Below are 25,031 nucleotides of genomic sequence, written 5' to 3'. Positions count from 1 at the left end.
GTCATCCTTGTGCAGGGGCCATGCTAATCTTCTGTGTATCGTTCCAATTTTAGTATATGTGCTGCCAAAGCGAGCACTGTATCAGTATTTTTATTGTTGACTAGTATTCCATTGTACGCACCACAGTCCATTCACTAGTTGAAGGACATTTGGGTTTTCAGTTTTTGGCAATTATGAATGAAGTTGCTTACAATTCCATTTGGGTTTTTGTGTAGAGATATGTCCACATTCCTCTTGGGGCAAGTACCTAGGTGTGGATTGCTGGTCACGAAAATACTGAAATGCTTGCAAAGGATATACATTTTCTGCAAAATAATATAATTTCCTGTAAGTATTGGCATTTTAAAATAAAACTGACATGCAATAGGTATCATAGTGATTTCTTTAACTTTTTTATTGTAAAATAAAACACAGCTACAGAAAATCACACAATATAATAAAATATCTAGAAATACATGTTTTGCTTAGTGAATTATTATAAGAGCAACACTGTTGTAACCACCACCCACATCAAGGAACAGAAGAGTGCCAGCCACTCCAGAAGCTCTTCCTTGTGTCCCCTCCTTCACCTCGAAGTAATTGCTATCCTGTCTTTTATTGTAATCACCTTCTTGCTTACAAATACATAAGTATTTGCTGTTCACTTTCATACATTAAAAAAAAAAAAAAGAACAAGTTTTTCTTTAACAGCCAGAAGATTTACAGCACCCTTTATCCTTTTTGAAATTGTATTTCTATCCCACTTCCCCTTTAGAATTTGATCCTAATGAATATGTCTTTTTTTTTTTTGGCTGCTTTGGGTCTTTGTTGCTGCACACGGGCTTTCTCTAGTTGCGGCGAGCGGGGGCTACTCTTCGTTGCGGTGCACAGGCTTCTCCTTGCAGTGGCTTCTCTTGTTGCGGCACACAGGCCCTAGGGTGCACGGGCTTCAGTAGTTGTGGTATGTGGGCTCAGTGGTTGTGGCCGTGGGCTGTAGAGTGCAGGCTCAGTAGTTGTGGCGCACAGGCTTAGTTGCTCTGTGGCATGTGGGATCTTCCCGGACCAGGGCTCGAAGCCGTGTCCCCTGCATTGGCAGGCGGATTCTTAACCACTGCGCCACCAGGGAAGTCCCTGAATATGTTTTTTTTTTTTTTTCTTTTTGTGGTAAGCGGGCCTCTAACTGTTGCGGCCTCTCCTGTTGCGGAGCACAGGCTCCAGACACGCAGGCTCAGCGGCCATGGCTCACGGGCCCAGCCACTCCGCGGCATGTGGGATCTTCCTGGACCGGGGCACAAACCCGTGTCCCCTGCATCGGCAGGCGGACTCTCAACCACTGCACCACCAGGGAAGCCCCCTGAATATGTCTTTTAACGGTCATCTTTTCATAATTCTTTGTACAAAAATATGTGTATAAATTTAAATGTGAACTTTTAAGAATTTTCTGTGATTCTGATGCTTTAAGTATTTAAAAATTCTTCTAGATTAAGTTATTACCACAATTATTAGTGTATAATTGATCAAATGTGATTGCTGTGAGTCTTAAAGGCAAAGTTTATTGGAAATACACCTCTTAATGATATGCGTGGCACCTTTTTTCAATTAGCTCATGTATATGTGGATGAATACTATTGCTGGAATTACGAAGTCTTTGGCATCAACCTATTCCTATTTTTTAATACATGTAAATATTGAGATACCATATTGACAAAAATAAGAATGGAGAGAGTTTTGCTATGGTAGTTTCTATTTGGAAAGCAATAATTGGAACCACCTGACATGCAAAGGATTTGTTACCAAGACATTAGAGTTACTCAGTTATTAAGCACAGAAGCTAATAATGTATCACATTATTTCTTTATAGGTCATGCCAGAGTAGGAGCAGTGTATCATAGATTAGGGGTAGGTGAGGGATATGCCATTATTTGTAACGTGGGAGAAGAATGATTAATCCCAGATGGGTTGGTAGATCAGTTTTTGGACCAGAGTACATGAGGAAGATGGGGATTTAGAAACGAATGTCCCTAAAACTTAATTATGCCTGTATATGTTTTGGAAGGTCTTTGTGTAACTCCAGGGGTCTGTGTATCTAGTTTGAAGAGTTAATTGTCAGGGTGGCCTACTGTTTGAGGATTGGCTTGGGTATGTGGGTGTGGTTCCCTGTTCTTCTGCAAGGGTGGGCAGAGTTAGGCAGCTTGAGCAGGAGGCCACAGGAGCAGACAAGCTTCTTGGTGTGTGGGTGGGCAATGGCAGTGGGCAGTAAGGCTCTCCATGGGCTGTTGTTGATGGGGACTGAGGGGAAGTTGAGTTGACTTGGACTGCTTTGTGTAGTGGGCCCAGCTGAATGCTGCTTTTGAAGTTTTTTTTGGCTGTGCTGTGCAGCATGCAGGATGTTAAGTTCCCTGACTAGGGATCGAACCCATGCCTCCAGTGGTGGAAGTGCAGATTCTTAACCACTGGACCACCAGGGAAGTCCCTGAAGTTGTTTTATATTTACTGTTTTATCTTTAAAATTACATGTGGGCTTTGTGTTTGATAGGTATGCTTTATAAAATATAAAACATTTAAAATTACCACTTGAAATGCTTAACTTTTTAAGTACTTTTTACCTTCCAAATCTTTGAGTAAAACTGATCCACTGAGGATGATGTGCCATGTTTTTCCTGTGAGTTTTTAAGTGCCCTTGATAGATAGCCACATACCTTCATTGACAGTGAAAAATCAATTCCTTTTCACAGAGGCAAGTGCTGTTAACAATTTCTTACATAGACTTTCATAATCTTTAATATGCACAGCATGTAAATCTGTGTATCCTTAAAAACAAACACATAAATGGGAGCATGATATATATCTGTGTATACTGTGTGTGTATAGTGTATTGTGCCTTAAAAAACACAGAAAAATCTTTAAGATGTACACATCAGTATTTATAAATCTACCTTGTTCTTTTTTAGCAGCTTCATGGTTTTCCATTATATGGATGTACCATACTTTAGTCTCTTAGGGGTAGTTTGGCTGTTTCTAGTCATTTGCTATTACAAATAAATGCTACTTGGAACATCATTCTACTTATGTTTTTGAGAGTCATGTTGTCAGTATAGTGGCAGAAGATGTTTCTAGAAGTTGAAACATCTAGAATTGAAAGAGCATATACATTTAAATATTCAATTGGTATTGCCAAATTTCCCACTAACAGTGTGGCTTTTTTTTTCTAGCATATCATTCTGTCTGACTTTGGACTTTGTCTAGCTGAAAGTAGAAAAAAAATGTTTTGTTTATTTTGGGGGTTTAATTTTTTCTGCTTTAGAATATATACATCTTTATGTTTTAAAGTTTTAAATTTAAAAAATCTATCTGCACATGGTACAAAATGATAGTGGTTAAAAGCTTCCCAGCCCCTTTCTCCAGTTGTCCCAGCTCTTCTTGGAGGGATCGACCATTCATAATTTTGTTACCCTTTCTGACATATGCTGTGCACCTACAAGCAATACAAACAGTTACATATATGTGTGTGTATTTAGATCTACAAAATGATAACGTGCTGTTTTGTACCTTTTTCACTTAATATATCTTGGGAATAATTCTATGTCAGTATATGAAAGTTTTCTTTCTGGCCTCCCTCCCTTTTTTAGTTAAAAATACTGCTGCATGGTGTGTCAATTTCTCTATGTTTCATAATTTCATAACTAATTCCTTGTAGATATCAGACCTTTGGGTTGCTTCCAGTGTTTTTGTTTTCTTTAAAAAGTTGCTTTATTTTTCAGACAATAAACACCACTTAACTATGTGGCTGTCAACTGTCTACTAACTGAAATCTACCGTCCCTCATCTGCAGAATGGGATACAGCTTCACATTTCCTTATCTGAAACCTTTGGGGCCAGATTTGTCTTGAAATTGGGATTATTTTGGAATTTAGAAACTGTATGTATTTTACATTAACACCCGTCAGGGGCTAGGCAGCACTCTAATCAAGACAGCTGTTTCTTCAGAAAAAGAAAATACTATCAGTAGCCTCACTTAGGTGAGGTCAGGTTTTTCTTCAAAATGCATTATGAGAAAACTTTGTTTTCAGAGCTTTTTAGATGTTAGAATTGTGGATAAAGGCTTGTGAACTTGTAATAGTACCTACATCAGATGGTTGCTAAGAGATCAAATGAATTAATAGATGGAAAGTATTTAGGACAGTACTGGGCACATATTGAGGGCTTAGTAAGTATATAGTTCAATTGTTTTACTTTCTTTTTCCAGCTTTATTGAAGTATAATTATTATATAACATTGTGTACTCTGATTTTTAATTGTGAATGAAATTGAGTGTCTTTTCATAAGTTATTAATTCATTCTATTTCTTTTTCTATTGATTGCTTTTATGTGTCTCTACCTGCTTTTTCTGCTGGGACGTTCATTAGACTTATCGATGTGTAAGAATTCTTAGTATATTTTTTTTTCATAGAAATCTTTTAAATTAATTAATTAGTTTATTTTTCTCTGCGCTGGGTCATCATTGCTGCGCCCGGGCTTTCTCTAGTTGCGGCGAGAGGGGGCTACTCTTCATTGTGGTGCGTGGGCTTCTCATTGCGGTGACTTCTCTTGTTGCGGAGCACAGGCTCTAGGCATGCGGGCTTCAGTAGTGGCATGCAGGCTTCAGTAGTTGTGGCACACAGGCTCAGTAGTTGTGGCTCGCGGGCTCTAGAGCGCAGGCTCAGTAGTTGTGGTGCACGGGATTAGCTGCCCTGCAGCATGTGGGATCTTCCCGGACCCTCGAACCCTTGTCCCCTGCACTGGCAGGTGGATTCTTAATCACTGCACCACCAGGGAAGCCCTGAATTCTTAGTATATTAAGGAAATCAGCCTTTTGCGTTTCCTTCATGACTGATGATCATTTTTCATGTACTTATTTGGTAACAGTATAGTTTCTTTGGTGACGTCTGCTCACATTTTTTTGCTCAGTTTTAATTGGGTTGTTTATTTTCTCACTGAATTTTGAGAGTTCTTTATTCTGGGTACAAGTATTGTGTCAGACATATTTATTGCAGACATTTTCTCTGACTCTGTGGCTTGTCTTTGCATTGTCTTAACAGTGTTTTTTTGCAGAGCAGAAGTTACTGGTTTTGATGAAGTCCCATTTTATCAAATACTTCTTTTATGACAAGGGAGTACACTCTCCTCCCTAGGCATCCCCTTCATTGGACAGGTCTAGTTGATTTGTTAAAGAAAATATTTATTTATTTATTTATTTTTATTTATATTTTTCTATTTATTTAGCTGCACCGGGTCTTAGTTGTGGCACACAGGATCTACATTACAGCGTGTGGGATCTTTAGTTGCAGCATGCAGGATCTTTTAGTTGCGGCATGCAGGATCTTTTAGTTGTGGCCTGTGGGCTCTTAGTTGAGGCATGCGGGATCTAGTTCCCTGACCAAGGATTGAACCCGGTCCTCCTGCGTTGGGAGCGCAGAGTCTTAACCACTGGACCACCAGGGAAGTCCCTCTAATTGACCTTTAATGCTCATCAGTCCTTTTAGTTTCTATGAATTTGAATGATTTCTACACATTGAATAAGTTTGTTCTCTCTTTGCATGACAGCCACTCAGATTAGAGGCAGCTTGCCATGTAATGGTGGCACATCCCCCCCCACCACACACACACAAATTAAACTTTTCTCGGTACCTCACCTGTATTTCATGGGTCATGGTCTCCAAAGCCACTTCTCTATCATCTGTACAGTCGCCTTAGAAGTCAAAGGTTTTTGTTTAAATTTAGTATTTGGCACATCAGATGATACTCATTGCAATTTGCCCAACACATTAGATTTTAACCTCTTCATCTCATCTAGACCTCTTATATTAATGTGGGTTTAGATGGTTTATCTGCTTTAGTATTTCAATTTTCAGCAGCCACCACTAGAGGTAGTGTAATATGTATTAGAATTTGGTATGGTTCTTTTTATGAGATCTCTTGGTCATTGGTTTAATTGGCAGCCTTTGTCATCATTGGCCTCTCTGGGCTGACTTTTCTTTATCTATATAATGATGGGTTTAGTGAAAAGTGAAAGGAAATATCTTCACTTTCTTCTAAGAAGGGTGAAGGTAGTATATATGCTGTTTGTATATACAGACTAGCATACAGTTATACACGTGTGTGTGTGTATCCAGCTTCAATAAACATCAATTCATAGTCAGTCTTATTTCATTTTTATTACCACCTACTCCCTTTCAACAGTGGATTATTTTGAAGCAAATTCCAGACACTATTTCATACATAAATATAATTCTTTTTTTTTTTTTTTTGCGGTATGCGGGCCTCTCACTGTTGTGGCCTTTCCCGTTGTGGAGCATAAGCTCCGGACGCGCAGGCTCAGCAGCCATGGCTCATGGGCCCAGCCGCTCCGCGGCATGTGGGATCTTCTCGGACCAGGGCACGAATCCGTGTCCCCTGCATCGGCAGGCGGACTCTCAACCACTGCGCCACCAGGGAAGCCCATAAATATAATTCTTTAACAGCTCAGCACTCCAAAAAAAAGATAACTGTAGGATCACTGTTACAGTTTAAGGTACTTAATATGTACCTTTGTTAATTTTTACTTTTTGTTTTTGTTTTTTTGGTTAATTTTTACTTTTAAGGCTTTTGAATAGACTATTTATAGACAATATAAAATTCAAGAGGTATGGAAGACTTTCCCTTTATCCTTCTGTCATCCCTTTCCCTAAGGGCGGCCGTATCTGTAGACCTGCCTCATTCTTTTTAACAGCTATATATAGTATTCAGACATGTGGTTGTATGATAATTTAGTTATTTCTTTATTGATAGGTATTTGTATTGTTTATGAAAGCAGAAACCAGGAAACAATGTTGTAGTGAGTTTCCTTGTTGCTTATGTTATTCATACTCATGGAGAGTTATTTGTAGAGTAAATAAAACAGCTTGCTTCAGGGTTAGTCTGTTTCTTTCATATGTACATTTTTAATTTTAAAAAGTATTACCAAATTGCTCTCTGTAGTGATTGTACTAAGATACACTCCTACAGATATGTAGTTTTATTTATTTTTATTGCTCTGCAGTATTTCTTTGTATTAACAGACCACTATTGATTGTACTGTTAATGGATATTTATATTTCTTTGTTTTGGAATGACGTCATAAGTGTACTTCCCTTATGTTGAACCACGTGGAATTTCTAATACTTGATTATTTTAAAAGTGGAAGTTTCATATGGTTAAGTTTAATAAGTCGTTTAGTGCACATATGCATACATTTCTTTTAGGTAAGTACTTTGAAGTGGAATTTCTGGGTCATAGGATAACTGCTGCGTTTTTTAGCTTTTGTAGGTAATGCCAGAGTGGTTGTTCCCATTTCCATTCTGAGCAGTTGAAGTTGCTTTACCTCCTCCGCAGTACTTGGCATTGTGAATTTTAACTCTTTCGTTGGTTGTTTAGTAGCATCTCATTATGGTTTCAGTTGCTTCTTCCTAATAACCAATGAATGTCAGTGCCTTTTAATATATTTATATTTTATATGTTTATTGAATATCCTTTTTTATCAAGTGACTGGTCAAGTCTCTTGATCATTTTTCTATTTTAAATTTTTATTGGGTGTCTTATTGAGTTGGGGCCTTCTTTACATAGTTGTAATCAACCCCCCACCCTGCCCTGGCCACCCCCCCACACACACACAAACACACACACATACTCCCTCCCTCACTCACTCACTCACTCTCTTTCTCTCTCTTTCTGGTATGGTAGTTCTCTTAAATGGCATTTTTTGGTGTGTGTGTGTGTTTTGTTTTTTGGGTTTTTTTTTTTGCGGTACGCGGGCCTCTCACTGCTGTGGCCTCTCCCGTTGCGGAACACAGGCTCCGGACGCGTAGGCTCAGCAGCCATGGCTCACGGGCCCAGCCGCTCTGCGGCATGTGGGATCCTCCTGGACCGGGGCACGAACCCGTGTCCCCTGCATTGGCAGGCGGACTCTCAACCACTGCGCCACCAGGGAAGCCCTGTGTGTGTGTTTTAATCCTTTCTTTTTTTTCTTTCTGTTTTTTTTTTGGCTGCGCTGAAGCATGCGGGATCTTAGTTCCCTGACCAGGGATTGAATCTGTGTCCCCTGCAGTGGAAGTGTGGAGTCTTAACCACTGGACCTCCAGGGAATTCCCTAAATAGTGGTTTTCTAATGGACATTTAATTTTGATGAAATTTCTTTTGCTTTATGGTTAAAGATAAAAGATGTTCCAGTACATATTATTGAATAATCCTTCCCATAGAGATTTGAAATTCTGCAATTAACATACACTGATTTCCCACAGATATTTTGCTCCTTCTCTTGTCATTTACCAATTAAAAAATGTATTTTGGAGTGTTTGAAAACCTGCTAAAATTATAGATACTCTCCCTGAAAAATGTGTGCACAGGCATTTTTTTCACACAGTGTCACAAGATTTGCAGAACCCATGAAATCATTCATAAATCTCTGATCAAACCTCCCTTCCCACTTTTTAAATACTTCAGAGTTCACTTTACGCATGGAAGCCTTAAATTATCCCACCTGATTATTTTCCTGTATAAAACTATATATACTCATGTTATTGCAAGTACTGATGTGTTTTTATTTTTAAGGGAATCATCTATTTCCTTTCAAAATTAAGAATCTTAAGGGAATAATAGGCATTTAATTAATCTTTAATGTGAGGTTGCTTACTGTTTTTTAGATAAGCAGAATGAGGCTTAGAGAGGAAATTCGACTTGCCAAATTTTTACACATCTAGTTATTGTCTTAGCTGTGTGGTTCAATACCATGTTTCTCAAATTCCACATAGCCTTTATTATGCTAAATTCCCTCCCTTGTGTAATACCGAATATACAAGAGACTCAGTACCTAGCCAGTGATACTAAAATCTAGTGAGATTAAAAAGCATTTATTAAGAATCTTTGCAGATGACACTAGGCTAAGTCTTCTGCTGAAAACTTTCTACTTATCCAATCTTCACCCTTTAGGCTGAGGAAGAACAGTAGGCCTTAGAATGTAGTTTTGGATTCCTTGCTTGAAGCTGATAGACACAGGACCTAAGGGAATATTGATGAACATACAGGTTAAATTCCACTAAGAAATGTCTCACTAAAAGATTATTAAAAATATATTTTATATTGGGGCAGAGTTGTAACAGCTATGATAATTTGCATTTGTGTGATGTTCTGTAACCTGCATATATCCTTAGATACATTATCTTCTTTTATCTGTTCAGCTTGCCCTTGAGACAGATTTTATTAGTTCATTTTTTCAGATGAAGAAACTGTCCCAACTTCTTTTTTTTTTTAATGTTTATTTTATTTTATTTTTGGCTGCGTCAGGTCTTAGTTGCGGCTCGTGGGATCCTCCGTTCTGGCCTGTGGGCTCCTTGTTGTGGTGCATGGGCTCCAGAGTGCATGGGCTCTGTAGTTGTGGTGCGTGGGCTCTCTAGTTTTGGCCTGCGTGCTCAGTAGTTGCGGTGTGCAGGCTTAGTTGCCCCGCAGCATGTGGGATCCTAGTTCCCTGACCAGGGATTGAACCCGAATCCCCTGCATTGGAAGGCGGATTCTTAACCACTGGACCACCAGAGAAGTCCCTGTCCCAAGTTAAGGTGACTTGCCTAAGGTCATTTTAGCCACTAAGTGGCAGAGCTGGCACTCATCCGTTTAACTCCTAAACGGTTATCTTTGCTAGAAATACATTTCTGTTTATATAGCTGGTTTAGATTAAAACAGAGTAAATACTGATATTTATCTTCTCTGTTTAAAGAAAAGAAAAGGTGCGGGGGGCGTACCAGGTTGGACACTTGAGCAAAGATAGATGAGTATGCTTCCTTGCTAAGGTGGTGTGAGTGAGCCTTGTTGGCATACAGAAAAGAGTTTAGCCACCTAAGAACTGGAAATAAAGATTTCCAAGTAGAAATGTTGCAGAAGCCCTAAAAGTGTCTCAATAAAAGCCATTTTAAAAGAAAAAGGAAACAACTCATTTTTATTTCCCTTCCCCACCCTTGATGTTTTGAGATATAAAGTGAGTTTATCTGATAAGGAAGCTGGGATGTTTGAGGAAGGGAAGGAGGGCAGTTGAAAGTAATTGCTATTTTGCATTTTAGGACAAGATAGCCTTTCTTTCTCTTCTGAAGGTATAGTTAAGAATATTTCTTGAAGACCTAAATGATGAAGGACTATAGAAAGCATTTATTTTATTTATCAGAATACTGTTGTGGAAAACTTAGATCGCTTTTCTTGTGCAGAACTCTTTGTTGATTAAATTAGTTTTTATCTGTGCAGTGTATTTCTGAAGTTTAAAAATTATATAATATACTTTAATAATTCATCTGTAGGATTGTTTATGCTATATAATTGAATACATGAATAAATTGTATTTACTAATGACATAACTTTTAGTGACAATACTTCTTTCTCTAAGGCTCTTTATTACTCTTTGCACTTAAATTTATAAGGTATACTCACAACAGAGTTAGATTTACATATGAAAGGCAGCCCATGAGAATAGTAACTGTTAAAAACACAACACATATTCTCTGACTTTAGGGGAAATGGGAGTGGTAAGTAAAACTTGAAGTAGTAATTTTTAAAAACATGGATAATAAAGTTTACTGTGACATAACCTTTTTTTTTTAAGTCAGAAGGATGTTTATTACATAAAACAATTAGAAACAGCTTAAATAACTTTTGTGACATTAAGACAGTAGAATGCTATGTAACTATAAAAGTGGTGTGGTATAACATTTAGCGACATCTCATAGACGTCTGTGTAGCTAGGCATACAAAGCATTCCCATAGGCATTTCTTAGCAAATAATTCCTTTAATAATGCTGGAAAGTAGTATGGGTCAGTGGCTTCCCTTTTGAGCACAGAAGGAAATTGAAGCCCTCAGGAAAACGTCCAAAGTTAAGGGTCTTGCCTGAGCTCTATAGGGCTAGTTGGTTAGGGCAACACAAGTCTCCAAATTCAGCTACTAGTGCTCTTTCCACTTGTTATAAGAGCACTGGTATCATTTCTTCAGGTTTGGTTTTAAACTTGGCTTTGCTTCTGCCCCTTTAAGAAAGTATCAGATGTCAGAGTCAGCTTTTAATTCTTAGCTTTTCAGTATTGTATACTTACTGATTTGGTACTTCTGAGATTATGAACACTATAGTTCCTTGCCTTTGGCTGGGAAATATCCAAGAATAAAACAGGTATACCTATAAATTAGTTGCCTTGTAGAGGTAAGTAAATATAAATTACATTTACACCCATTGGGTAGCATTAAAAATTGTACAGTGAATTCATGTAAAGCATCCCTTTGCTTTTATTTGATGGTTTGTTAATTGAGATTTGTAAATGACTTTTCTTAAATGTAGGTTTTGTTTTGTTTTGTTTTTTGGTAATTTTATTATTTGGCATAAACATTTAACCCGACTTTTTCTACTAACAAGTGCTTGGAGAATTAATTGTAGTACCAGTTTGAATCACATTTCCATCTCATTTAGAAAAATTTAAAAAATATTTCTGATGATAAAATTAAAGACAACAAAAATGAATTCCCCAAGTACATAATTAGTAGGCAATTTAAGATTTACCACTGGCTGATATGGATAAATAGCCACTGTAGCCATGTAACTTAGGCACCAGAGCCACTGTTTAAAAAAAAAAAAAAAAAAGAGCCTTGAAGTTGTATGGCTTTTAGGATTAGAAAAAAGAATGGAAAGCAGAAATAAAGAAACCTGACCCTGGAACAGGTTTCTAGACAGAGCTGGCATGCCATATGGGCAACCCTACCCCAGAGAAATAGACACTGCCAGAATGTTTTCATTAATTGTGTTACATTGTTAAGGTTCTATTAAATAATTTTTAAACATTTTTTAAACATCTTTATTGGAGTATAATTGCTTTACAGTGATTAAACATTTTTATTTGAAAAATCCATAGTATGTCTTAGAAGGTTTGGCTGAGTTATTTATATGTCATTCAGAATTGATCCTGTTGTTTAACACTGCTGAAATCTCTTGAGTTTAGGGTAACAATTTTAAGGGACGTGGATGCCTAGGGAGAGGTCACTGGAAGACATGAGAGCTGTATACTGGAAGGGGAATTATCAGATATGTAAACATTTATTTTTTTCACAATTTAAAATTATTGCAATTATTTCATAATTAATTGTACTATTAATTAACCAAATGTCCCTTTTATTTGTTAACTTTTACATTGCTGTCACTCATATTTTTATCCTTTGACTTATTTTTCATTTTTATAGATAAAGTGGAGAACTTTAGTGAAGAACATGAAAAAAATAGTCACCATATTTACAAAAATGCTGAAGACAGTACTAAGAAACCCAATGCAGAAACTACAGTGGCTTCTGGATACAAAGCTGATGAAATCAAAGAAACAAATGATACTTGGAACTCCCAGCTTGGAAGAAGGTCAGAATCTCCATCAGAAACATCTTCAATCAAGGGATCTGTAAGAACTGGTTTGTATGAATGGGATAATGACTTTGAAGATAGCAGATCAGAAGATTGTATTTTAAGTTTGGATAGTGATCCTCTTTTGGAGATGAAGGATGAGGATTTTAAAAATCGGTTGGAAAATCTAAATGAAGCCATTGAGGAAGACATCATGCAAAGTGTTCTTAGGCCAAGCAACTGTAGGACGTATTGTAGGGCCAATAAAGCAAAATCCTCACAAGGAGCATCAAATTTTGATAAGCTAATGGACGGCACCAGTCAGGGCTTAGCCAAAGCAAACAGTGAATCAAGTAAAGATGGCCTGAATCAGGCAAAGAAAGGCAGTGTAAGTTGTGGGACCAGTTTTAGAGGGACGGTTGGACGGACTAGAGATTATACTGTTTTACATCCATCTTGCTTGTCAGTTTGTAATGTTACCATACAGGATACTATGGAACGCAGCATGGATGAGTTCACTGCATCAACTCCTGCAGATTTGGGAGAAGCTGGCCGGCTAAGAAAAAAAGCAGATATTGCAACGTCTAAGACCACTACTAGATTTCGACCTAGTAATACTAAATCTAAAAAAGATGTTAAACTTGAATTTTTTGGTTTTGAAGATCATGATGAGACAGGAGGTGATGAAGGAGGTTCTGGGAGTTCTAATTACAAAATTAAGTATTTTGGCTTTGATGATCTCAGTGAAAGTGAAGATGATGAAGATGATGACTGTCAAGTGGAAAGAAAGACAAACAAAAAAAGATCTAAAACGGCTCCATCACCCTCCTTGCAGCCTCCTCCAGAAAGCAGTGATAATTCCCAGGACAGTCAGTCTAGTACTAATAATGCAGGTAAGACTTTAAAAAAAACTACAAGTAAACGTGTTTTTCAGGCTTAAGTAACAGCTACTTAGTTTCCTCCTGGATACTCAGTTTTAGCTTGTTACTACATTTAATTTTAATAGGAGTACCTGTTTAGTGCCAAAGATTACCTTATCCAAAGATAACAGCATTTAAATGTTAATAAAGTCCTACCTTGTAAGGAACCAGTTTGTAAATTGGGGAGTCTTTTCATATTTGTATTTTAATTCTACCATTAACACTTGAGAATTTGTGTGTGTGTGTGTGTGTGTGTGTGTGTGTGTGTGTGTTTATAGGGACACTGAACATCTTGATGTTTCAGTTTTGAAAAACTAAATGCAATGGAGACATAAGGATAGATTTTGGTCATTTAGAACTATATTGATATTAGATGGTTGTAATGAGGAAAATATTAGAAAATTAAAGTAAAAAAGCCTAATCAATCAATAAATGTTAAAAAACATTCTAAAGAAATCTTAAATTTATGAAGTTAAGATTAAATCTTAAGAATCATCCTCGTAACTTGACTTAATAAAATTAAAAAGTGCTAGTTAAGTATTTATACACTCTTATCAGTGAAAAATTAATTTGTCCCTTAAGATAGTAGGACCAGTAATGACTTGAAGTCCTTGAGGAGTTGATAGTCTCCACTGAGAGACAAACAAAAGAAATAGGTTAGCTTTGCTATGAGTAAGTCACTGCTTGACAAGGGCTTTGTGAAGTGGATTGACTGTTGAGTGAGGAAGAGTATGTGAAAGCCTCTGGGATACAAGGGCTATATTTATTTGTATTTAACCAAATACAGTTTTCCTATATCAGTTTACTTGTTAAATAGAGCTTTTGTCCTTTTAGGGTCGTAGAACAAGAGTCATTATGGTGAATTAGAACTATCATAGTAGGGACTTCCCCTGGTGGTCCAGTTGGTTAAGAATCCGCCTGCTAATGCAGGGGACGAGCCCTGGTCCATGAAGATCCCACATGCTGTGGAGCAACTAAGCCCGTGTGCCACAACTACTGAGCCTGTGCTCTAGAGCCCGTGGGCCACAACCACTGAAGCCTGTGCGTGTAGAGCCTGTGGTCCGCAAGAAGAGAAACTACCACAGTGAGAAGCCCACGCACAGCAGTTAAGAGTAGCCCCTGCTTGCCGCAACTAGAGAAAGCCCGTGCACAGCAACAAAGACCCAATGCAGCCAAAAATAAATTAAAAAAAAAAAAAAAAAAGACTCCATGCTCCCAATGCAGGGGACCTGGGTTCTGATCCCTGGTCAGGGAACTAGATCCCTCATGCCGCAACTAAGAGCCCACAGGCTGCAACTAAAGATACCATAGTATTCTTACATATAGATTCTCTTATAGAGTGTCTCATACTTGAGGCTACCTACCATTTTGCTTCATTTGGCCTAAAAATAGGTTTGCTAGATTAGAATCGCTAAAACTAGAATTACACAGGAGTAGCCCCTAGGAGCCTGCCTTACTCCCCACTGCAAAAACATAAGAGTATTTTCAGAATTCAACATTGTGTTGAATTGCTTCTGAAGAACTGAAGTTTGCTGCAGCCTTGCTAGTCACTTGAGATATGACTGGGTAGACAGCTTTACATTTGCTTTCTCAGGAAGATGATTAATAATTATGTACTGAAACCTGAGCTCCAGTCCTGCTACAGCCTTCTTAGCTCTTATCCTAACCTTGAGAGCAAGTTATCCTAAATCATTAGGCTCCCTTTGAAAAACGTCATGTTGATACCAAATAATGTTTAAAAATTAGAGACTGTCTGATTGATATATCCAAAGTTGGAATCTGAGTCTTCATACAGTGTATGAAACAGCAAACATTTTTAAGGGTTGGGACAGAGAAAAGTCTTCCTTTTTTTTTGGTTTTTTTTGGTTTTTTTTTGCTGTACGCGGGCCTCTCACTGTTGTGGCCTCTCCTGTTGCGGAGCACAGGCTCCGACGCGCAGGCTCAGCGGCCATGGCTCACGGCATGTGGGATCTTCCCGGACCGGGGCACGAACCCGTGTCCCCTGCATCGGCAGGCGTACTCTCAACCACTGCGCCACCAGGGAAGCCCAAGTCTTCCTATTTTTTTTTTTTTAAATATTTATTTATTTATTTAGGCTGTGCCGGGTCTTAGTTGCCGTACACGGGAACCTCGTTGCCGCGTGCAGGCTCTTTAGTTGCAGCATGCGGGATCTTTAGCTGCGGCATGCAGAATCTTTAGTTGTGGCATGCGAACTCTTAGTTGTGGCATGCACATGGGATCTAGTTCCCTGACCAGGGATCGAACCTGGGCCCCTTGCACTGGGAGCGTGGAGTCTTAGCCATTGGACTACCAGGGAAGTCCCCTTCCTATTTTTTTCTTTTTTGTTTTCGTTTAGGCTAGAAAAGAATATAACCATTTGGAAATTAGTGTAATCCTTTGGTTAGTTTTGTGGGAGTACCACAGACCATGGAACTACATTGTACTAGGTCATTCTGTATCTTTTGCCAAGGATAGCTATACCCTTTTTTGGGTTTTTTAAAAAATGTGGCCTCTTCAGATATAAGCAGGCATTCTTTGAAGGCCAACATGATTCAGTGTACTTAAATTCAAGAAAAATGTTACAGGTACATATCACCTGATTGTGTGTGTGTGTGTGTGTGTGTGTGTGTGTGTTTAAACTAGACCATGCCAGTATTAATGTTGATAGATAACTAGCAGTTATATGAACTTCGAAGAACAAATTATTCTGGAAAAGAATTGATTTTGCCAGTAAAACTGGAGCACATACACAGCAACTAGGTTTCTGATTTTCTTTTAGAGTAGGGGACAAGCAGGGAGTGAGCATGGGAGAATGAGACTTAGTATCATTGGAGTATTTTGTCAACTCTGTGGTGCTTTTATTCCTTTTTTTTTTCTCCCCACAATATGCCTCTTTCTCCTCAAAGTGTTCATAGGTTGTCTGGTAGACAATTTGAAATAATAGAAAGCTAGCTAGTTTTGATTACCGTTTCAGAAAACTTGGATTTTACAGAGGATTTGCCTGGTGTGCCTGAAAGTGTGAAGAAGCCCCCAAATAAACAAGGAGATAAATCAAAGGAAAATACCAGAAAGATTTTTAGTGGCCCCAAACGGGTAAGTAAAGCACTATCAGTGATTTGTATTATTGTCGGAGGGCTCAACTCTTTTTTTATTTAAAAATTACTAACATCATGGCAATTAAATTTTGTCTTTCAAAGGATATATGTAAATTATTTTTTAAAAGCATTGTAACCATTTTTTGAAGTGTGGTAAAACATATATGGTAAAACATATTGCACTTTATTATATGCAAATGTACAATTCAGTGACATTAAATACATTCATAGTGTTGTATAACCGACACCGTTACCTATAACCAAAACTTTTTCATCATCTCTAACAAAAACACTGTACACATTAAACAATAACTCCACCTTGACCTGCCCAGCCTCTGGTAAACACAGTTTTACTTTCTGTCTCTATAAATTTGCCTATTCTAGGTGCCTCATATAAGTGGAGTCACGCAATGTGTGTCTATCTGTGCCTGGCTTATTTCACTAATCTATGTTGTCAAGGTCCCTACCTGTTGTAACATATATCAGAATGTTTCTTTTTTACGGCTGAATACCAAATTTTGTTTATCCATTCATCTGTAGATGGACACTTAGGTGGTTCTCACTTTCTGGCTATTTGAGTCCCTGCTTTCAATTGATTTGGATACTTAAGAGTGGAATTTTGGGGACATATGGTAGGTTTTTGTTTAACTGCCAAAGTGTTTTCCACCTTGACTGCATCATTTTTATATTCATATTAGCAATGCACAAGGTTTCCAATGTTTCTACATCCTCACCAACATTTATTTTCTGAGTTTTTTTTTTTTTGATAATAGCTATCCTAATGTGTGGGAAATGGTATCTCATTGTGGTTTGATTTACATTTTCCTAATTATTGATGTTGAGCATCTTTTCATGTACTTGCTGGACATTTGTATATCTTTTTTTGGAGAAATGTCTATTCAGTGCCCATTTTTGAATCAAGTTGTTTGGTTTTTTATTGTTGAGTTATAGGAGTTCTTTATATATGAATGTCTTATTAGATACATAATTTGCACATAGATGTTCCTATACTGTGAATTGTCTCTACTCTTTCTTGGTAGTATGCTTTAATATCAGTGAAGTCCAGTTTATCTTTTTCTTTTGTTACCTGTGCTTTTGGTGTCGTATCTAAGAAATCATTGTCAAATTGGATGTCATGTACCTTTTCCCTATGTTTTCTTCTAGGTTTTATAGTTTTAGGTTTTGCATTTAGGTCATTGATCCATTTTGAGTTAATTTCTGTATATAGTGTAAGTTAAGGGTGCAACTTCATTCTTATGCATTATATAAGTCATTTTAATATGGTCCAGCATAGGTATTGAGAATAATTTGCTTGACTTTACCTTTTTTTAAAAAGATTCCTTTACTTAAATAGCTTGTATAGTGTTAAACAGTTTTGTTATTGAAAATTGCAGTTAGAAGTTGTTGACATTTTTTGTAGATTGAACTACTTTTAAGCAACTAAAGAATGAGTGTGTCCATATTATCTGGCCTCGTTTTATTTTATTCTTTTACCTCTGTAAACAGCCAGTTAGGAATCTTTTCAGAGTGATTGTGTTATACTTTTGCAGCCCCAGGTGCTCACCCCCCACTGGAAAAAAAAATGCTAATGCTCATTTCAACAGAGCTAACTTGCTCTGGAGCCAGGGGCCAGGGTAGTGTGGTGTAATGGCTATAGCACTTAATGCTTAGGTGAGGTTTTGGTTTATAAAATTGTGTATGGCATGTGTTGATTTCTAGTGTAAAAGTTATACATTTTTTGGTTTCAGGACTACTTCACATTCTTAAAAATTTTATTAAGAATCCCAGAAAGCTTTTGATTATATATGTTATATTTATCAAATTGGAAGTGAAAACATATTTCAAAGATACTTATTGATAATTCACTTAACAGTAACCCTTTACATGTTAATATAACATTTTAGCGAGAATTATTTAAAAAAGTAGTGAGAAGAGTAGCATTGTTGTACATTTTTTGCAAATCTCTTTATAAAGTTTGGCTTAGTAAAAGACAGCTAGATTCTTTGGGATTACCAGATGCAAACTAGTATGTTTAGGATGGATAAACAACAGTATCCTACCATATAGCACAGGGAACTCTATTCAGTATCCTGTGATAAACCATAATGGAAAAGAATATGACAAAGAATATATATAACTGAGTCACTTTGCTGTACAGCAGAAATTAACCTAACATTGTAAATCAACTATACTTCAATAAAATTTTTTTAGAAAAGAGCTAGATTCTTATATCCTCTATATTCAGTATTTTTCATTATGTTGTTTTAGTTGAAAAATATGAAGAGAATCCAGCCTCACATAGATAAGTAGTTGTATTTTAAGTAGTTTTTTCAGATAATTATGGACATTCTTCATTGACATTACACCAAAATTGAAAAAAATGGGAGTTTCTTTCTTTTTAAAGTTTATTTATTTATTTATTTATTTATTTATTGCTGTGTTGGGTCTTAATTGCTGCGCACAGGCTTTCTCTAGTTGCGGCGAGTGGGGGCTGCTCTTTGTCGCGGTGCGTGGGCTTCTTACTGCGATGGCTTCTCTTGTTGCAGAGCATGGGCTCTAGGCGTGCAGGCTTCAGTAGTTGTGGCTTGTGGGCTCTAGAGCGCAGGCTCAGTAGTTGTGGCGCACGGGCTTAGTTGCTCCGCGGCATGTCGGATCTTCCCGGACCAGGGCTCGAACCCGTATCCCCTGCATTGGCAGGCAGATTCTTAACCACTGCGCCACCAGGGAAGCCCTGGGAGTTTTTCTTTTCTTTTTAAATATTTATTTATTTATTTATTTATTTGGTTGTGCTGGGTCTTAGTTGTGGCATGTGAGATCTAGTTCCCCAACCAGGGATCGAACCCAGGCACCCCCTGCATTGGGAGCGCAGAGTCTCACCCACTGGACCACGAGGAAAGTCCCTACCCCAGGAGCTTCTTAAAGATTAGTTGTAACTTGGAGTCTAAAACCATGCCAGTGAACCTTTCATAATGTTGCATTAAAATCTGTTGGTCTGTCTTGCCTTTGAATGGATCTTTTACACATGCATGCTTTGTAACATTATACATTGGTCATTTGGAAAATACTGGTTAGACTGATTTATCTAAAACTTAAAATGGTGACACACTTCATTATACAGTGTCAAAAATATCATTAATATCACTGCCAAACTCATCAGAAAAGTCTTTTAAGTATTGGGAAGCTATCAAGGTCACAGTTCTCCAGAATTTTAGTTTTTGCTTAAAAGTTGAAATTTTTTCATTGGCAGAAAATACTTCAGGGAAAATGACTGGCAATGACAGGCCTACTTTGTTCATTTTTGAGAAAATGTCTGCATAATACCCAAGCCTGTATAAGCATAGTTTGTCAGTCTTTTGAGTAAAGAATGGTGTTCAGAAAAAAAGTGGCTAGTTCAGCTTGAAACTTGAGCCAGTAGTGTTTTTTTGATACAACCACACTTTATATGCAACAGAAGTGTTTTAGGCACACTGGTTTTGTCACATAGACCATTAGTGCACTTAGGGTTACGATTTAATCAGTAATTTTCACTCCTTTATCAAGGGCTTTTTTCTTATGTGAAACTGGCATTTTATTTTTTAGCTATGAAGTATGTAGCAGTGAAGAATATGACTACTTATATACAGTTCACAGCCCCTACCTTGATTCATGCTAAGACACCAACAGCTTTACCCAGCATTGCTTTTGCACCATCCCTACAAATATCAACAAAGTGAAAAAGGCAAACAACATATTATTATTGTGAAAATGGTTTTGTCTTTGTAGACACCCTGGAAGAGTTTCCTGGGTCCTTTAAAGCATTCTACTTTATTTCTCCCACCTCAACTTTTTATTATAAAAAGTTAAAATATACAGAAAATGTAAAAAAGCAATGTGATGAATAACTATATTCCTCTATCTAGATTGATCCCCACCCCCCCACCAAATCATCATAATTACACACAGTCCCCTTCCTCTTCCCCTTTTTCTCTTCTCTTCATATATGTGTGTGTGTGTGTGTGTGTGTGTGTGTGTGTGTGTTATATAACATTTTTTCCTGTCGTATTTGAAAGTAAGTTGTTGAGATAGCATGCATTTCTTAAGAAAAAAGACAATCTCATACCTAACTGTGGTTATATGATTATAATACTTAAGAAAATTAGTAATTCTTTGATATAATCCTGTGTCCAGTCCATATTCAGTTTTCCTCAGCTGTCTCCAAAATGTCTTTTAGTGCTGTTTTTCTCCCCAAACTATAATCATTTACTTGTTATGACTCTTTAATCCTGAGCAGTCCCCTCATCTTTTTAAAATTCCCCATGGCACTAGTTTTTTGTTGTTGCTTTTTTTTGTTTTTTTTTTGTTTTTAAGAGCCCAGGATATCTGTCTTGTAGAATGTTTCACATTCAGATTTTATCTGATTGTTTCCTGATGATGTAAGTTGTTACTCCACTATATTAAAGTAGTATGGTGTCATAGAACACTGGAAGTAAGTCTCTATGTTTGATTAGGCTGAGGTTACACATATTTTGGCAAGAATGCCTCAAAATAATATTGTGTATGTTGCATCACATCGGAAGGTATGTAATACCTGGTTATTCCACTCAAAATTGTTTGACCACCTATTGAAGGTTGTGACCACTGGATCTCCCCAAAATAAAAGTATGTTTTTCCTTTTATAATTTAATTACTAAGCTTCTGGGTGTTACTCTGGCAGCACGTGAATATTCTGTTCCCCTTTATTGTTTTACCTCATCATTTTAGCATCCATTGTGGATCTTTGCCTGCATCAGTTATTACACTGACAGTTACAGAATGGTGAGTTTTCTAATTGCAATTTCTTCTACATTTAATAACTGGAATTTTGTAAAAAGGAGTTTTCTTTCTCCCCATCCCAACCCCGAACTCCTATCGCTATAGACTCAATAATTTTTACTTATTAAATGTATTTATAATAGATTTGGCCAGAGTAAATCATTTCAAGCCATTTCTTGTGTCCTTCTGATATAGACCCATCATCTTTGAGCTTTTCTTTTGCTTTCTGCACAAAAGATGACCCGGACTTATCTTGTGCTTTCAATCATGGACCCATCCAAGGATCCTTGGTTCTTTTTGTGGGGATTAGTACTTAGAAACCCAGAACTAAGTGCTGGGTGTGTTCGTTGCTTCTAGGCTCTTTCACTGGACAGAGCCGTGAAATACATTGAAAAATAAACTGAGTTCATACTGATAGTTTCATTTCAAATTTAACATTTCAGAATTTGGTACTTAGCTTTCTTGCTTTATTCTACAGCACACATTACTTATTAAATTATAACACCAATATTATTATGAACAGTAAATACACTAAGTGAAGTTAAAATTTCTTTCCAGTTCTTTTTGTCTTTAGATTATTTCACTAAGGATGAAGTCATAGTAATGTGTTCAAAAGTTTTGAAGTAATTTTTATCTTGTGTATGTTAATTCAGTATTCAAGTTCATTTGTACTTATTTATGTTCATTTTTTTAAACTTAGTTTTAAACTTAATATTGGATATATTTCTTTCCTACTAACATGACTTAGGAGGCAGCAGTGTACACGTACTTGACCCGATTACAAAGGAATCTCTCCGGCCTAAAGTAAATCAGGTCATGCAACCAAGTAGGCAGAAGACCTATTTACTGTTGATGGATAGTGTCAGAGGAAAATTAAGAAAATCATTATTAATTTATGAAACCGAAAGAGCTATGAGATTGAACTCATTTAAAAGATGTAATATAAGTAAAGCCTGCCTTAAAACAATAGTCCTGATTTAATCCCCAAAGAGGCTTCAGTAAATGTTTTAATTGCCTTTTTAACCTCCTATTGAAAGGTTTGCCCAAAACCCTCTTTAAGTGGAATTGTGTCAGAATTTTTTCACTTAGATACTACTACTATTTAGGTGGATCAGTAAGATTCAAAAATGAGACTTTGGGCTTCCCTGGTGGCGCAGTGGTTGGGAGTCCGCCTGCCGATGCAGGGGACGCGGGTTCGTGCCCCGGTCTGGGAGGATCCCACGTGCTGCGGAGCGGCTGGGCCTGTGGGCCATGGCTGCTGGGCCTGCGCGTCCGGAGCCTGTGCTCCGCAACGGGAGAGGCCGCGGCGGTGAGAGGCCCGCGTACAGCAAAAAAAAAAAAAAAAGAGACTTTGATCCAGAGTGTTATAAGTACTTTAGTAAAAAGTAATAAAAAATGCTTTAGATCCCATGGAAGTTATGTATCCTTATGAAAATATCTAGGTAAAGAATTTAGAAGCCTCCTTCAGGAAGAGAGCAGCAAGAAGTTAAGCAGTATAAAATCCCTAGCTCTTAAAATAAATAGGTCATCCATTTGTCTTCAAGACAGCTAAAAGACTACTTAAGAGTTGTTTAAAAGGAGAGAACCATTGAGAAACAGAAATAGTGGAAATTTAACCTATTGAGTTTTGATGAGTATAAAGGAATACAGGAAATAAATGGGATCAAAGTTTTAAGCATTTATAGATTAACAGAGTGGAAAGAATAGATTTGTTTCATATATGAGAAATTAGGATTCATGTTTTCGATGTAAAAAGGATAAGCTCAGTTCTCCAAGGAGTTTTATGTAGGTTATCCCCCAAATCTCCAGAGAAAAAGGAAAGGCAGGGGTCACTAGGTAGGTGGGCATAGGAAATGTACTCAGCAGTTGTTCCATTTCTCCATTATAATAGAAATACCCTCCTGTAGCTGATAGGTCAGTGGGAGTATCTGGGTCTTCTGCATTCTGATTAAAAGCACTAATGACCTCATTTCTGAGTGGTAGAGAGGTGGCCCACGTCTTGTAGTGGCAAATTTTCCTCCTTATCTATCAGGCTTTCTTAGCTCATGTTTTGGATCGAATAAAGCTGTTGTGGAGGGTAGCCCTGTACATTGGAGGATATTTAACAACATTGCTGACCTCTACCCACCAGATGCTAGTCCTGTTTTCCCCTGCTCCGTGCGCCTCCATTTCAACCAAAAATGTCTTGGACATTACTAAATGTCCTATGGGGGTCAAAATGGGCTCCCCTCTCATTGGGGTATGTGTGTGTATGTATGATTTGAGAGTAAGTTGTAGACTTAATGCTGATTACTCCCAAATACCTTAGTCTTTACTTTCTGAAAACAAGAGTACTCTACTCGATAGCTATAGTATACCCATCAAAACCAGGAAGCTAATAATAACATTGATACAATAATTCAGTCTAATCCACACATCCCATTCAGTTTTACCAATTGTCTCATTAATGGCCTTTATAGCAGAACAAATCACACATTATTCCCCCCTCCCCTGCATCTCCCAAAGAAAGAACCCATGATCCAATCCAGAATCACATGTTGTATTTAGTTGTCACAAGTCTCCACCCTCCTTCAGTCTGGAACATCTGTGTCTTTCCTAGTCTTTCCATGGCTTTGATATCTTTGAAGAGTTAAAATCAGTTATTTGTTGAATGTCCCTCAGTTTGTGCTTGTCTGATGTTTCCTCCCAATTAGATTTAGGTTTTGTGTATTTGGTGGAAATACCTCAGAAGAGGTGCTCTGTTCTTACTGCATCATACCGGGTGGCGCACAATGTCACTTTGTACCATCGCTATTGACGTTAACGATCGCTTGAGGTCTGTCAGGTTCCTCAACTCCTCATCAAACTTTTACCCACTAGTTTTAGCATTGATTTTTGCCTGAATCAATCTTTACTATGATGGTTGTTGAATTTCTTTTTTCTAATTACATCCTGCCTTCTCTAGTTGTTAGTAGTTGGCCTTCTACTGGTAAGGTAGATTTTTTTCCTCTCCTTCATGTATACAAAAGAATATATGTATTTATATATTCATTATGTAGTATATACATTATATATTCATTATATATTCATTTAAGTATTTATAAATTTCTTTATGTCAGTATGAACATGGATTTCTGTTTTATTCAGTCATTTGTTACTGTTATTTATTTAAATGATAGTACTATTATTATTTCGATACTCAGATTTTCTTAGACTTGGCCTGTTCGTGGTTTTTCAAACTGGCTTTTAACATGGCCCACCACTTTGCATTTCCTTACTAATGACACACAGAGATGTTCAAGGCTCATGATGCACATTCCCAGTTGTAGAATCAACCATTCCTCCAAGGACCCCTGTTTTCTTTGAGTGGAGAATAATCTTTAAAAATAAAATTTGGTCACAAAGTATAGTCATTTCTTCTGGGGTGTCATTGCTTCTAGGCCTTCTTTGAGTTAACAGAGCAAGGAAACACGTGAATATATGCATTTTCTTCCTCTCTCCTTCGCCCCCCCCGCCATCACACAGACACATACTTATTTCATATCTATGTATATTTAGAACCATGAGTTCACACTGATACCTCCAATTCTAGTTCAACACCACATGTTTTATTCTAGCCTTCCCACTTTGCACATTTTACTTCTCTTTGCTGACAGCGAGGAATCTGGTTCCCAGTATCCTCAATATATTTACGTATTTGCTCAGTCCTCTTGTATATAGCCAATTTCCTGACCACACAGGCCATCTCCTCAGCTTTAGTGCCACCAGCCAAGAGGTCCCTGTTCCCTCTCTCTATCTTCCCATGTTAGAAAACATTAACTTGGGAGTTCCCTGGTGGTCCAGTGGTTAGGACTCTGCACTTCCAT

At 37.5% G+C, this 25,031-nt stretch overlaps 1 protein-coding gene across 2 annotated transcripts in view; it reads left to right on the top strand.

Annotated features, from left to right (window-relative positions):
* Window positions 1–25,031, top strand: part of WAPL (WAPL cohesin release factor) — a gene marked incomplete at its 5' end in the record, with an annotated part of 72,790 nt that overhangs the window by 9,308 nt on the left and 38,451 nt on the right. Inside the window, 2 exons of one of the 2 annotated variants that reach the window (XM_079716731.1) lie at window positions 12,230–13,273; window positions 16,275–16,393. In XM_079716731.1, the coding sequence (XP_079572857.1) occupies window positions 12,230–13,273; window positions 16,275–16,393 (1,163 nt within the window). The remainder of the gene's footprint in view (window positions 1–12,229; window positions 13,274–16,274; window positions 16,394–25,031) is intronic. The other variant, XM_079716732.1, reaches the window with a different exon arrangement.

This window comes from Hyperoodon ampullatus (assembly GCF_949752795.1).
Source record: "Hyperoodon ampullatus genome assembly, chromosome: 1".
Classification (NCBI taxonomy): Eukaryota; Metazoa; Chordata; class Mammalia; order Artiodactyla; family Ziphiidae; genus Hyperoodon; species Hyperoodon ampullatus.
This window is presented reverse-complemented; position numbering and strand designations above follow the sequence as displayed.